This window comes from Lathyrus oleraceus, chromosome 4 (assembly GCF_024323335.1).
Source record: "Lathyrus oleraceus cultivar Zhongwan6 chromosome 4, CAAS_Psat_ZW6_1.0, whole genome shotgun sequence".
Lineage (NCBI taxonomy): Eukaryota > Viridiplantae > Streptophyta > Magnoliopsida > Fabales > Fabaceae > Lathyrus > Lathyrus oleraceus.
Genome location: NC_066582.1, coordinates 40,512,276 through 40,527,058, shown reverse-complemented (window position 1 = coordinate 40,527,058; position 14,783 = coordinate 40,512,276). Strand labels below are relative to the sequence as shown.

Genomic DNA, 14,783 nt, shown 5'->3' with positions numbered 1-14,783 from the left:
GTGTCATTGGTCTTGCTTTTTCAATTTGAAGTTCCTTGAGCAACTGCTTTAACCAAATAAGTTCACATGTTGCCATTGCCATGGCCCTATACTCTGCCTCGGCGCTTGATCTTGCAACTACGTTTTGTTTCTTACTTTTCCAGGATATAAGGTTTCCTCCAACAAGTACACAATACCCAGAGGTGGATCGTCTATCAATGGGTGACCCTGCCCAATCAGCATCTGAGTATCCAATTATCTGAGTATGTCCTTTATCTTCATACACTAAACCTTTTCCTGGAGCACATTTAATGTATCTCAGAATCCGGATAACAACATCCATGTGTTCCTGACAAGGGGAATTTAAGAACTGACTTACCACACTAACCGCAAAAGAAATGTCTGGACGTGTGACTGTGAGATAATTCAACTTTCCAACCAATCTCCTATACCTTCCTGAGTCAGATAGAGGTTCCCCCTGATTGGGTAGTAGTTTGACACTTGGATCCAGAGGAGTATCAGCTGGTTTGGCATTCAACAAACCTGTTTCTTCCAAAATATCCATAGCATATTTCCGCTGAGAAATCACCAAACCATCTTTAGATTGGGCTACCTCAATACCCAAGAAATAGCGGAGTTTACCAAGGTCTTTTGTCTGAAATTGATTCGAGAGATGTTGTTTTAACTGGAGTATACCCTGCTGATCACTACCAGTTATGACAATATCATCTACGTACACAATAAGATAAATACACCCTTGGTCTGAGTGACGATAAAAAACAGAATGGTCAGCTTCACTACGGACCATACCAAACTGTTGTACTACAGCGCTGAATCTGCCGAACCAAGCTCTCGGAGATTGCTTAAGACCATAAAGAGACCTGTGTAACCTACACACCATATTCAATGACTCCCCCCGAGCAACAAATCCAGGTGGTTGCTCCATATATACTTCCTCTTCAAGATCACCATGTAAAAAAGCATTTTTGATGTCAAGTTGATGAAGAGGCCAATGCCGAATGGCTGCAATGGCTAGAAGAAGTCTAACAGATGCCATCTTAGCTACAGGCGAGAAGGTATCACTATAATTCAATCCAAAAATCTGAGTGTATCCTTTGACTACCAAACGAGCTTTAAATCGATCAATCTTACCATCTGGACCAACCTTCATTGTATAAAGCCAACGACAACCTACTAAAGATTTCCCAGGGGGGTAGAGGAACTAGTTCCCAGATACCACTGCTTTGAAGAGCACACATTTCATCAATCATTGCTTGCCTCCACTCAGGGTGAGATAATGCTTCACCTGGAGTTTTAGGAATAGAAACAGAAGACAAAGAAGACAAACAAGTATACTGCAAAGGGGAAAGACGATGATAACATAAATCAATATAATGTGGAGACGGATTTCGTGTTTGACGTATACCTTTTCGAAGGACAATCGGAAGATCGGACTCGGGTTGCAGGATCGGATCCGGTGATGACAGAGGCGTCGGAGGAGAGTCTACAATGACCTCAGGGACAGGTATGACCTCAGGGACGGGGACGACAGACGTTGGGCTACGATGCTGATATGTTTGAAGTGGTCGAGAAGTAGGGGGTCAGGAGCCATAGACTGGTGGGGGATAATGGTAGGCGGGACATTAATAACTGCCACAAAAGGTGTGGGAGTACTTTCTTGAAGAGGTTCCGGAGATACTGGGTTGGACCCGAAATATGGAACAGACTCGAAGAAGGTAACATCGACCGATATGAGGTATCGTTGTAGAGTATGAGAATAACAACGATAACCCTTTTGGGAACGATGATAACCAAGAAAGACACACTTTAGTGATCGAGCTGCTAGTTTATCAAGACCAGGGGAGAGATTGTGTACAAAACACGTTGACCCGAATACTCGAGGAGGAATTGGGTGGAGAGGAGAATTTGCAAACAGGATTGAATGAGGGATTTTATTATTAAGGACAGATGAGGGCATGCGATTTATGAGGTAACATGCCGTGAGCACCGCATCCCCCTAAAAACGGAGAGGAACATTACCATGGATAAGTAGGGTCCGAGTGATTTCTACAAGATGCCGATTTTTGCGTTCGGCTACCCCGTTTTGTTGGGGTGTATGAGGGCAAGATGTTTGGTGCAGAATACCATTGGATGACATAAAAGTTTGAAACTGTTGGGATAAATATTCACGTGCATTGTCACTTCTTAAGGTACGAATAAACAAGCCAAATTGGGTTCTTATTTCTTGATAAAATTGTTCAAAATAGAAAATAATTCAGATATGTTCTTCATAAAAATAGCCATGTGCAACGTGAAAAATCATCAATAAAAGTTACAAAATATCTAGACTCAAAAGTCGACACGGTACGCGAGGGACCCCAAACATCAAAGTGAACTAAAGCAAAAGGGGACGCAGCCCGTTTATTGACTCGATCAGGAAAGTGACTACGAGTATGTTTCCCTAACTGACAAGACTCACAATGTAAAGTGGACAATTTAGATAGACTAGGCACCAATTTTTGTAGCTTGGGAAGACCTGGATGACCTAACTGCGCATGTATAATGAGTGGAGAATCTGTGGTGGAGCATGTGGTAGATGAGATAGAAAAGTAGTAGAGGCCTTGAGACTCACATCCGACGTCAATCGTCTGTCCCGAACTCCAATCCTGCAGAGTAACATTACTATTAGTAAAGGTGATAGAACAATTTAGAGAACGAGTTAAACGACTGACTGACAGTAAATTAAATGGGCAATTAGGTACATATAGGACAGAAGTCACAGAGAGAGATGGTAAAATTTGAACAGTACCAATCCCTTAGGATCGGGTTTGAAAACCATTTACGGAAATTATACTCGGTAAGAAACCAGAGGTAGAGAGGAAAGAGAAAAGACCTTTATTACCGGTAACATGATCAGACGCACCAGAATCGAGGATCCAAGGACCAATAGAAGATGATTGAGAGAAGCAAACAAATGAATTACCAGTGTGTGCAACCGAAACCGTGGAACCAGAGGTTTGATTATTCTGACACCACTTGAGGAAATCCTCGTAGCTTGGCGTAGGGCTCTGAAGAGAAGGTAAAGTTTGCATAGTATCTGGATTATCAATTTGAGCTGCATTTACCTGGCGTGGAGGTCTGCCATGTAACTTCCAGCAGGTCTGCCATGTAACTTCCAGCAACGGTCGATAGTATGTCCAAACCGGTTACAATGGTCACACTTGGGACGAGGTTTGGAGTTGGATGACCCTCCTCGAATGCGATTTTGATTGTTGCCAAGAGATGCAAGGGCAGCAGTGTCACCTGGTGTCGGAGCAACAATAGATGGAGGCGAAACCGGACCAAATGCATGAGGTGTAGCCAAGTGCAACAGTTGTTCACTAACTGCATCGTAGTTAGGAACAATAGTACCTGATAAAATCTGATTACGAACAGACTCGAGTTCTGGTTATAGTCCCTTAAGTGCCATGACCATGAAAAATTTACTCTGTTGTTAGGAATGAACTGTTGCATCTTTTGCATAAGGCATGAGAGTTCGTAACTCGCTTTCAAGGCATCAAGCTTACTCAGATAGGCTTGCATATTCATATTTTGCAACTTCAGTGTGTCGAATTTGAGGATGACGCTGTATAGACAATGAACGTCGTTGGAGAAGACTTTCTTAGCCTTTTCCCAAACCTCATCGCAAGTGGAAAAGGCTTGATACTGCACTTGGAGGTTAGGTGCGATGGAAAACCATAACACAGTACAGAGAGAGGCATCTGTTTTCTTCCATTTAGCGAGTTTTACGGCGACAACATCAACCAATTTTGTGGTTAGGTGATCTTCATATCCCTGACCATGAAACCACATATCGACAGCACGAGCCCATATGTTGTAGTTGACTGATCCGGTTAGTTTTTCACATGGGATAAGTGGAACTTTAGTAAACGAGATGGAATCAACATCTCCTGTGGCTTAAAGAAACAAAATCGGGGTTGTGGAGACCAGATCTGTGAGCGATGGAGAGAGCCGAGTGGGGCGGCTGGGAAAAACGGCCGGATCGGACGGCAAGGTGGTTTTACCTGAGAATTTTGAGAAGTTAGAGACAAACCGAAGAAGTTAGAGGCAAACCGGAGTGATGACACGGTTTGAAAAAAAAATTATCACCGGAAGACAGTGGGTCAACCGGGTAAAGCACGGCGAAGAGTTGTCTCTTAGTAGGCTCTAGATACCACATTGAATTAGGAGAGACTAAGAGACATTTAGGTTAAACCGTGTGTTTTAAAAGCACTACAGAGACTTTATTATATATAGAGAGATTACAACTAATTACATGATATAGTCGATGTGGGACTATTCTGTATACCAATATTCTAACACTATGTATTTACAAATATCAACACACACACACATATATATATATATATATATATATATATATATATATATATATATATATATATATATATATATATATATATATATATTAAAGTCATTAAAAAAATATGTTGCAAGTTAACCCTAGCAACATGCATGTTCACCACTTTTGGAGGCACATCCCAATACAATGCAAGCTGATGATCATGGACTGAAAATCACTGATATTCAACATTTCTTGTACTGAAATGGGTGGTGCTTTCCATGGGATCAAGTTATTAACGACTGAACCAGTCAGGTCACTAAAACACATGGAATTTCCAGTTTCTTCTTAACCCTAGCATATCCTGTTGACTTGACTGGGATTGTTTTCAGCACCTAACATCCAGCTAGTTTGCTGGTCTATCTGCCCAGTCTAGTATTGTTTTCAGAACTTCTAAATCAAATAATATGGTCTTTACCTAGGCAAAGACTAGAAATCCCAACTTCAAGAATGTTAAATAAATAAGACAACATTCATGACTAGATAGAGATAGCTACCTCGACTGTTACAAGCTGACACCATGATAAAGCAGATGTTTCAGTATCCATAACATTTGATGGCAAACAAGAACATAGGAGTAGGCTAGTGAATGGATTTTCTGCAATCAGATTCTGCGGAACTGAGAATACTGGAACCATCCCATTATCACTCTGACAAAAATTACCAACAGTAAGACTTCTGACATTTTATGCATTTGCCTACATTCATATATGTGTATTAATAAATAGAATATAACAAACAATTCAAAAAATGACACTTTTAATAAAACTACGATAAACCAATGAAGGCATATTTATAACTATTCCCTGTTATGGATGAGCTAAAACACGTCAAGAACTGAGATTCATTGATTATTTATTGTTTGTAAGTATTGTCAAATCCACCTGTGAAGAGAAGGGACCAAGACTGTTACTGTATGTATATAACTCAATGCTCGCATTTTTCTTGTGCATACTGTTTTAGTTTAGATTGTATAGCGGTAAATCTCTGTATAGTCTGTCTCAAAATCAGACTAAGAACTCTGTACCTTAGCCTGGAGATTGAGATAAGTCTAAACTCTGATATCAATCTATATATTTAATGAAAAAATAAAATCCAGACCTACTAAATTGCAACTTCCATTCCTTACATTTCCATTTGGTTATTTTTCACACTGGTTTGTTTAAATCATGAAAAGTACTCCCCTCTCACCCAGAAACAAATTCCAATGGCATCTGATTATTGTCTTCACCAGTGCAAACAGTTAGATAAAATAATGATCACCCGTATATGGCCTTAAATCATTTATCTCTACCATTTTTTTAAATACATTTGGAGGGTAAGCAAGTTGAAATTGGAGAATTAAAAAAGATGAAGACCTGTTCTATTTGTTTAGTGTACAAAAAGGGTTTGCTCATAATAAAAAGAAAGGGTCTGCTTAATTGTTTGGAGAACCACGTCACGCAGAACAATAGTTGATGCAGCGTTGATGGGGTCGTGTTTAATGGGGTCATGAAGGTTGCGTCACTTAAGACAGTGTTGTGATGGTTAGTGTACGCACTAGGTAAAATTAGATATGGAGGGGAATAGTAGAAGTGGGTGTCGAACACATACCACAAGTTCAGGCGAGAAGAGGAAGACAAAAGCACTTACACAAACGAAGAGATACAAACTGCTCGTGTGACCGTTCGTTGTGTTTCTAAATCCAGGTCATAGAATTGTAAGTCACAGCTGTCATTGATTGTTTTCGTTTCTCACAATAATAAATTGTTGTCATGAGATATATATAATTACACCTACAATAACTGTGTAGAATACAATTTTCACTTATCTGATAATTGAAAGTTTTCAAAATTGATCATACCGGTTAAGAATGTGTTATTGGACCTAACTCAACCCTACAAAACCGGTTGGTAGAGTGAGGACTGCCCCCACTTATAAACGAGTTAGGTCCAATTACACATTCTTAACAATACCTATAAAATTCAAAAATCATTGCTTGCAAATTGATCATACCTATAAAATTCAAAAATCATTGCATGCTTTAATACATCACTGTGTTTTAACCTCTGAAACATGGGTACTTTAAAAATGGTGAGGTACCTGCACCAGGTAAACGTACAAACGTACAGGTACTTGGGGTGCTTCATTTTTTCTTATTCTTCGATTTTTAGCGGAATTGTTATTTTTTTTCATATATATTAATATAATGTATTATGTATTTTAGTTTCTTTGTTATGGAAACTCATCGGTTTACTTTTTAAAATTTTAATGTGACGTTTTGTTTTTGAATAAAACAATTAAATTCTCTAGTAAATACGTTTTATAGAGAAACTCTTGTTTTTAATTGACTTACCCGTACCTTGAATTTTTTAAAAATTGTTGTACCCTGTATTAGTACCCACACCCATACCGGTTACCATACCCGTACCTATGCATCATAGGTTTTAATGTATATTATGACATTTAAAATATAGGTAAGTATTTATCGTTAAATTACTGTTATAAATGCTTAAACTACCTAAGAAATTGAATATATGTTTATTCGAATAATATAACATAATTCAACATTCGGATGATGAAACTCAAAAGAAAAGTTATTAGAGGTGTCATATACTCAATTTGGCGGCCGCAATCACAATGGGACATGGTGTAGCGAAGGTCCGGAGCCCATAACACTGTGGCAGAGTGGTTTTGTGTTGCAGCAGTAGAGGCAAAATTGCAGGCAAATGGCATATCACAGATAAGACAAATGGCAGAGCGTAACAGATAAGACAAACAAACGGAAAAGTAAAAATTTCCTGGTTATTTGTCCGAAAAGGAAAAATTGCTCAGTTTTAGTCTTTTAGAACCGTTTTGGCTTTATAACTTCTGCAACCTCTCCACTATCTCGCGAGCTCTCCTGTGAGGCTGCGAACTCTCCTCTCTGCGACCTTTACCCGTTCGACTCTGGCGCAGTCTTCTCTTGTTTTCCTCTGTACTGTTCGTGACCAGACCACTTCTTCTCCCCTAAACTTCAGAGTAGCGGCCTTACCTCTACCCACTTCACCACTAAAGCATTTTGGGGGCCATCTGCCACGCTATCCATCATTGTCTACATAGGTGTTAACAGATTTTGCCCCTAAATATGTCCTCCATTTTTGTGAAATCACGATAAAAATGTGATTTTTCCACATATCTAATAGTGACAAAGCATCAAAACACAATTAAAAAGAGTTATTTAGTGTGTCGTGGATAATCGGAAGTTTACTACTTACACCCAAAACAATCACCACCAAAGCAATAGAACACGTAATGAATTAATATTTAGCAAAATGCAAAGGATGCTATAGATCAAGAGAGGATTTATTAGATGAGATAGTGGCATGAAGAAATGCATAATTACCTGTATAAATAGTACAGGAATTTTAACATCCTTGATCATATTTCTTGAGCTAGAATTTCTATAAAAATCTTCTAAGTCCACAAAGCCATAGGATACCATGGATATTGCTTCTTCAAAATCACGTATGGATTTTGCCAATAGAGCTTTTTCCACATCAAAGCCTTTTGTTTTGCCTTGAAAAAGTGCCTACAGAAGTAGGGAGTTTCTAGTTAAGTCAGAACTAGTGGTGTTAAGGGATAATAGAAGAATACTGAAAAGTGCCGAAATAAACAGATTGGAGGTGGAATGGGATGCCGGAAAATTGCAAAGGGAGAAAAAAGATGGGTGAAAATTGAATGCTGTTTACCTTATTGGTTTGTAGAATATCTACAAGTCCACGAGTGAGTTTCTGATCAATAACACGGTGATAAGGAAAGGTTCTTGTAACTTCATCTAAATCAAAAGGATTGTCTATACATGTAGCAGCTGTCATTGGTGTTTTTTCCCCAACCTCGGCCAGGTATTTTGAGAGCATGTTAGCACCGTATCCCCAACCAACACCCATCAAGGTAGTCCACGGCCTTGCTTTGTTGATATAAGTTATAGCTGTGCAGATATCATCGCTGTCAGCAGCGGTAAATAACCTACAGAAAATAAAGCTACCATTGTCTTATCTTTGCCATAAGTCTCTAATGAGAGAAAAAGGTACTCCCAAGTCCCAGTCCATTAAAAGAAGTAACCATCGTTCCGGTCCTAGGACTGAAGGATGAAGAGGAAGAAGGAATGGAGCTAAATATTCCTTTAAAAGAGCTAGCAGCACACTGTCCGACATTCTCGCTTCAACACTCTCTAGTCTCCACTATCAATTGAAATACATGAGCATCGCACTAGTTCATATGGATTCCATTTCAAATGTGGTGGACCTATTCTCAAGGTTCTGAGACTTATATGAATCCCAACCAGTCACAAAGAAAGAGTTGGAAAGAGTGTCACAATATGTGTTGCTGACACTTCTGATAATCCTTTGGTGCTTGTATTGGATCAAAATGTGATAACAAAAATAAGTCAGTCCCCAGCCCCCCAGAGATTTCGATCCTAACCAACCATCATTCTCACTCATAGGGAAATTTCCCATGTCTAACATCCACAACAAAACTACTAAACTATGGCTATTAACTATATTTAAAATCTAATATCAAACAACATACTACATTCACTTCATCTTCCACTACACAGATTTCCGAAAGAACTAGCATTTCGATTAGATAGGTGATCACATAGTCACATTGACGCAATATACCATACCAATATCAATAAATCCATAAATAAGTAGTAAAATAGACTAAAATGTAAGCATTTATCCTAAGTTAATAGCAGCTAAATAATTTTAATGATATAGTACCTTGGAGTTGTGAGAGGTGAAGAAGCACATCCTCTAGGATTCATCACAACAGGGAAAAACCCTCTCTTAAGAGCCTCAACCACAAAAAACCTTATATTATCCTCCATACTCCCTTGAGGAGTACCCGGAACAAGCAACAAAGTCGAATCCAAACCACTTTCCTCTTCCAAATTCAATTCAACAGGCCAATCCAACGAAACCACACCTCCATCAGGTGCACTCAAACACACTCTCTGATAACTCAATTCATCCGAATCAAAAACCTTCTCCTTCTTCTTCGCATTAACTTTCCCACTGTTAACAGTTACATAGTGCTTCTCCTCCTTCACTAACCTCTCGTTAACCTCATGGCGGCTTTCCTTAAACGATATCGAAGGACACCGAAGCATAACGAAACGGTTAAACGGCGTCGGAGATGCAAAGAGGATCCATTCTCCGCATTCTCCCAATTCTCCGGCATCGGAATCGGAAATTGGAGATGATTTGAATCGGGAGAAGAAAAGAGCGGCGCCGGAAGATAAACCGAGAGCGGGAACGATGAAATCGAGCGAGTTAACGGAGGGACATTGAGAGATCAACGTGGTGAAGAGATTCTCAAACGGCGACGGTGACGGGAGTGGGAGAGAGGCTTCGATTTTGAGTCTACGGCGTTTGTAGAGACGGAATTGGAATTGGCGGGAGGGGAAGGGTTTGGCGGGAAGAAAGGGAGTTAGGGTAACCGGTAACATGATTGGTTGTTGAAATTGTGAAATGGATTTGCATGAAGAATGAATGGTGATGAGAAAATAAGAGAATAAAGAGTGCGATCATGTGATGATGTATGTTGATGATGATGGTCATGTATGGTTGATCATGTATGGTTCCGGTGAACCGATTGGGGAAACTTCGAGGGTCTAAATTTGATTGTCGGTTAGTTTGGGAGGTTATTGTCACGGTTATCGGCTGTTCACGTTGCTGTCAGCTAGATAGTGCTCCGGCTTGTTCTTTTTTGTTGAGTTGCTATAAAGGAGTGGTTGATTTGAATTTGAAAACTTGTTCTTTAAGTTAATCACCAATTTCATTGTCCAAATTATAATGGCATACGACTCCAAAAAGAAATTATAATGGACGGTCATTTTACTCTACTTAAAATTGAAGAGTATCTTTTAAAAATTCTTTTTGGTACTAGTTTTTTTTAGGCTAAATTCTATTTTTGTTTCTTTATCTTTACTTTTGATTTATTTTGGTGTCTTAACTTTTAAATTAATTTTATCTTTTATCTCTTCAAATTCATTTTCATATAATTTTAAAAAAAATAGTCTATTACATATGTGACATCTATTCATCACCATCTTCATCTTCATTTTCATTGTGTATGTTCTGAAATGTTTAGTCAAACGAACCCTAAATGGAATTTGGACTCAAATTTCATTGGTTGTCATCGCTATTGCTGCTTGAAATTGTGAGTTCTATAAATTATGAGTTTTGATCGTTGTTCATTTTAGGGAAAAGGAAGAGTTTTGAAAGTTTTGATTTGAAGGTTTACACAAGTTTGAATATGCGGTGGAAACTTAGTTGTCGTTGCGGAAACATTGATGTTCTTCGTAGTGCAACAACAATTAGCAACTATGAAAAGCAATTATAGGGATGTCTGCATTTTAAGGTAAGATTTCATGGTAAATCTTCTATTGGTTGGAAATATAAGTATGAAAAAGATCTAGAAGGGGGATTGAATTGGTTGATGCCCTTTTAAAAAATAATTTGAAAGCTTTCAATACAAAAATCCAAGTTGGGTGATCGGGAGCTAAAACAACATAAAATGAAAGCGTAGATTCTCATCACGATGGATTTTAACCAATGTATTTCAATGGTATCACTAAGAGAATGATCAAACAATGTCTTGAGTCAACTAGGATAATTCAAGTTACTTAATCTATAAAAAAATATCTCAACTTAGACATGTTGTTTAACACAATCAACTTAAGCATGATCCAATAGGTTTGATACAAGACAATCATATGCTTATACGATAAATCACTACATGCATGATCTAACTTGAATGACATACAAATTATGCAATGCTTACACCTTTTTCGTTATGGATAACATTGGCTAGTTTTTGAAAGGCAACAGACACGTCTCTTTTTTGAGATAAGAATAATGTCTAGGTATAGCGACAATAGTCATCCACATTTACAAGAGCGTACACTTTTCCACCTAGACTTACGGTTCTGGATGAGGCAAAAAGATCCATGTAAAGCAGTTGCAAGGATCGATCAGTAAAAAACTATTTTTAAATTTAAAAGAGGTTTTTACCTGCATCCCTTTTTGACACGCATCACATAATCTGCTATTCTCAAAGTGTAAGTCTAACATACCGTATACGAGATCTTTATGAACCAACTTGTTCAAGTGATCCATGTGGTTGTGAGTTATTCTCCTATGATATAACCAAGATTCATCCCTTTTGCTAAGGAGACATATATCATTTGAAGGAATTTTATTTAAATTTATTGTCTAGGCATTTCCACTTATTGAGCTTGTAAATTGAATTTTATTTGATTTAGATTTTATGATTCTGCAACCAGAAGGGTCAAATGTCACTGTTATCATTGTCACATAATTGACTTATGCTAAGTAAATTATGCTTGAGCCCTTTAACCAAGAGAGTTTCCCCATTCGTTGAATTTGGGGACTTACCAATGGTGCCAAAACCTAGAATTTTCCCTTATTATTATCTCCATAAGATACAAGTCCCCCTTCATTAGGGAAGAAGGTGGATAAAAGGGTTTTGTCACTTATTATATGCTTTAAACAATTGCTATCGAGATACCATTTAGTGTATGAGACTGTAAATCATTCCTACCAAGAAAGGGTTAGGTATTAACTTTAGATACCCATATCATCTTGGATCATTTCTTGTTAGTTTCATAAACATTCTTCTTGTTAATCTTACTGATATAGGTATTTACAGGGACAGATGAAATGTTTACTTTGTGTTCACAATGTTTTTTTGTAAAAATATGAAGGGGAATGTCCTTCTTTACTCTCATGATTTTTCTTAATGAAACAGAACATGGAAATGTGTCCTTCTTTATTACAGTAGTTGCATTTTAAGGTGTTACAATGAGATATGGTTTTGGCCTTACATATATTTTCAAAGTTTCTACTATTGTTATTTGGTCCATTGCCTAGGTCGGCTTTGTTGTAAGAGGCTCTTTATTTCCCTAACAAAACATTTAAGTTATCTCTTTCTTTGGTGATCTTGACAAGTTTTTTTTTAAGATCACAAATTTCATTTTTTAAATTATCATATTTATCGCACTTGTCAGGTTTATCATCTTCACTTTAAGTGGAAAATCTTTGAACTGAATCATTTTATTTCTATTTAAGGAGTTCTATCTCCTTGTCAAGGGTTTTATTTTTAAGTTCAAGAGATGAGATAGTCTCCTTAAATGCATAAACAATTTGTTCTAATTTATTTGTTTCTTTTGTTAGTTTCTTCACTGATTCTAAATAGATCATGATAAGAGAGGTGAGAAGTTACCTAATCATCTTGATGATTTGCCACAAGACAAATGTTGGATTTTTCTTCTTCTTCATTGTTCGAGGATTCCATATCGTTTTCTTCTCATGCAGCATAAGTTTTTTTCTTCTTATTTTTCTATGAAATTTTCTGAATTTTTTATTTGCTTTCTTGAATAGGAGACAAGTTTGATGTGTCATTTCTTTCCGCAGTTGTAGCATGTTGGAATGAATGTTTTTTTCTCATCTTTTTCTTGCTCTTCCTTATGCTTTTTCTCATTATTCATGAATCTCTTTAAGTTTTTCACTATGAGAGACATGTCACTATTAGAATCAGATTCCTCGGTTTTAAGTGCTAGATTTTGTATTTTTTTTCTCCTTCTTCATCTAGGGCGAGCCTTTTGAGTTTCATTTCATGTTTCTGCAATTTACCAAAGAGAGTGTGTGTGTCCATAGTCACTAAATCCTTAGACTCACAAATCGTAATGACTTTGGGTTGACAACTACGGTTAGACATCTAAGAATTTTTATAACTGATTCTTCATTTGAGAATGTTTTCCCCAAAGTCCTCATATGACTCGCGATATGGGTGAATCATGTTTGCATTTGAGTTATGGTCTTTTCAGGTTTCATTCTGAAGATTTCATACTCATGAGTTAATATGCGCAGTGTTCTCCTCTTTACTCAGTAGTTCCTTCATGGGTGATTTGGAGGATGTCCCACATCTATTTAGCAGTTTCGCAGTGAGAAACTCGCAAAAATTCATCAAGACCGAGAGCGGTAGGGATGATATTTTTTGCTTTCCAATTGCACTGCACATTTTCTTTGTCATATTTGGTCCAATCATTTCCAAGTTTGTCTATTACAATACCATGAATAATGTATGTAGGAACACACGAACCTTCTTTCACAACCTTCTGAATACCACAATTCATCCCTTCTATGAAAAAATTTCATTTTCTCTTTTCAAAAATTATACCCTTCTCCATTGAAGGACGTGGGTTTGTTTAGTGAATAGCTTAAAGACATTTCCTCCTAATACGATTAGTCCTTAACAAGAGTTAGTCTTTGATGCCACTTGTTGGACAAGTGGCTCCAAGCACAAGAGGGGGTGGGGGTGAATTGTGGTATTAAAAATTTGCAATTATCATAGTGGTTTTCTTAGTTACGCTTAAAATTGTGTTAGTAGATTCTTAAGAGTAAGTAGCAGCGGGAATAAAAACAGTAAATAAAAGAAACTAAAGAGGGTAGGATTATAGAGATTGCACCAAAACTTTATATAGGTTTGGCCGAATATTGGCCTAGACCTGTCCCCAAGAGATCGTCTGAGAGTTTGACTATAAACTTGGAGCTTTTGAAGGTTATGCAGATGAATCTTTATACAATCTCATATTGATATTTTTATACAAAAGATAGCTTTTACAATATGATAAGCTAACGAACCTTCTTAGAGATTTTCAGGTTGATCTCAATAACCATAACATAGTTTTTTCGATGAAGTTCTAGAAACCAAAAACAAAGATATAATGACTGGTTTATCTCACGAAAAAAACTCAATCTAAGAGTACCACACTCTCAATATTTAAACAAACAACAAGACCACTTAAAACTCTTCCTCACAAGCAAATTTCCACTCGAAGGCACTATGACAACTTTAAGTGAAGAGAAATATTTCTAGAGAGAAAAGGAGAGAAAATAGAGAGATAAATTCCAAATAAAATGTAAAGCTTTGCAAAGTGGCATGAAATGAAGTAGAGGCGGTCCTCCTTTATATACGAGTTAGTCAATCGATAGTCATAACATTCCAGTGGACTGGATTAGTCATTTTTAATCGATTACCTTACCCAACATGGAAATATTTGATAGAGATTTGTTATGAGTCATTAAGGTGATTTCCTAATCGTTTGGTTAATCGTTTAGGCTCTATCCAGTCAATTGGCTTAATGCATTAATTGATTGGCAAGCTGGATTTTTTTCCTAATCGATTGGCTTGAGTCCCCAATCGATTGGTTAGTTTAAAAATCCTTTTAAATTGTAGTGGACAACTAGTTAATCACTTGGCCAGGTTTGAAAATATTTTTAAAAGGTAAAATGATTAGAAAAAGTCTTTTAACTGTGTGCGTGTGTGTGAGAGTTTCCTTAGACCTTAATAG

The 14,783-nt window shown here is 37.4% G+C and overlaps 1 protein-coding gene across 6 annotated transcripts in view; it reads right to left on the bottom strand.

Annotated features, from left to right (window-relative positions):
- Positions 1–10,112, bottom strand: part of LOC127138720 (uncharacterized) — a 48,227-nt gene extending 38,115 nt beyond the window's left edge. For 5 of the 6 annotated variants that reach the window (XR_007808841.1, XM_051065216.1, XM_051065219.1 and 2 more), the window contains exons 1-4: positions 9,127–10,112; positions 8,092–8,368; positions 7,746–7,931; positions 4,879–5,031 (exon numbers count right to left, since the gene is read on the bottom strand). Coding sequence is in view for 5 of the 6 variants with exons in the window: in XM_051065216.1 (XP_050921173.1) it covers positions 4,879–5,031; positions 7,746–7,931; positions 8,092–8,368; positions 9,127–9,854 (1,344 nt within the window). In the remaining variant the exon portion in view is untranslated. The remainder of the gene's footprint in view (positions 1–4,878; positions 5,032–7,745; positions 7,932–8,091; positions 8,369–9,126) is intronic. The other variant, XM_051065220.1, reaches the window with a different exon arrangement.
- Between the last annotated feature and the right edge of the window lie 4,671 nt (positions 10,113–14,783).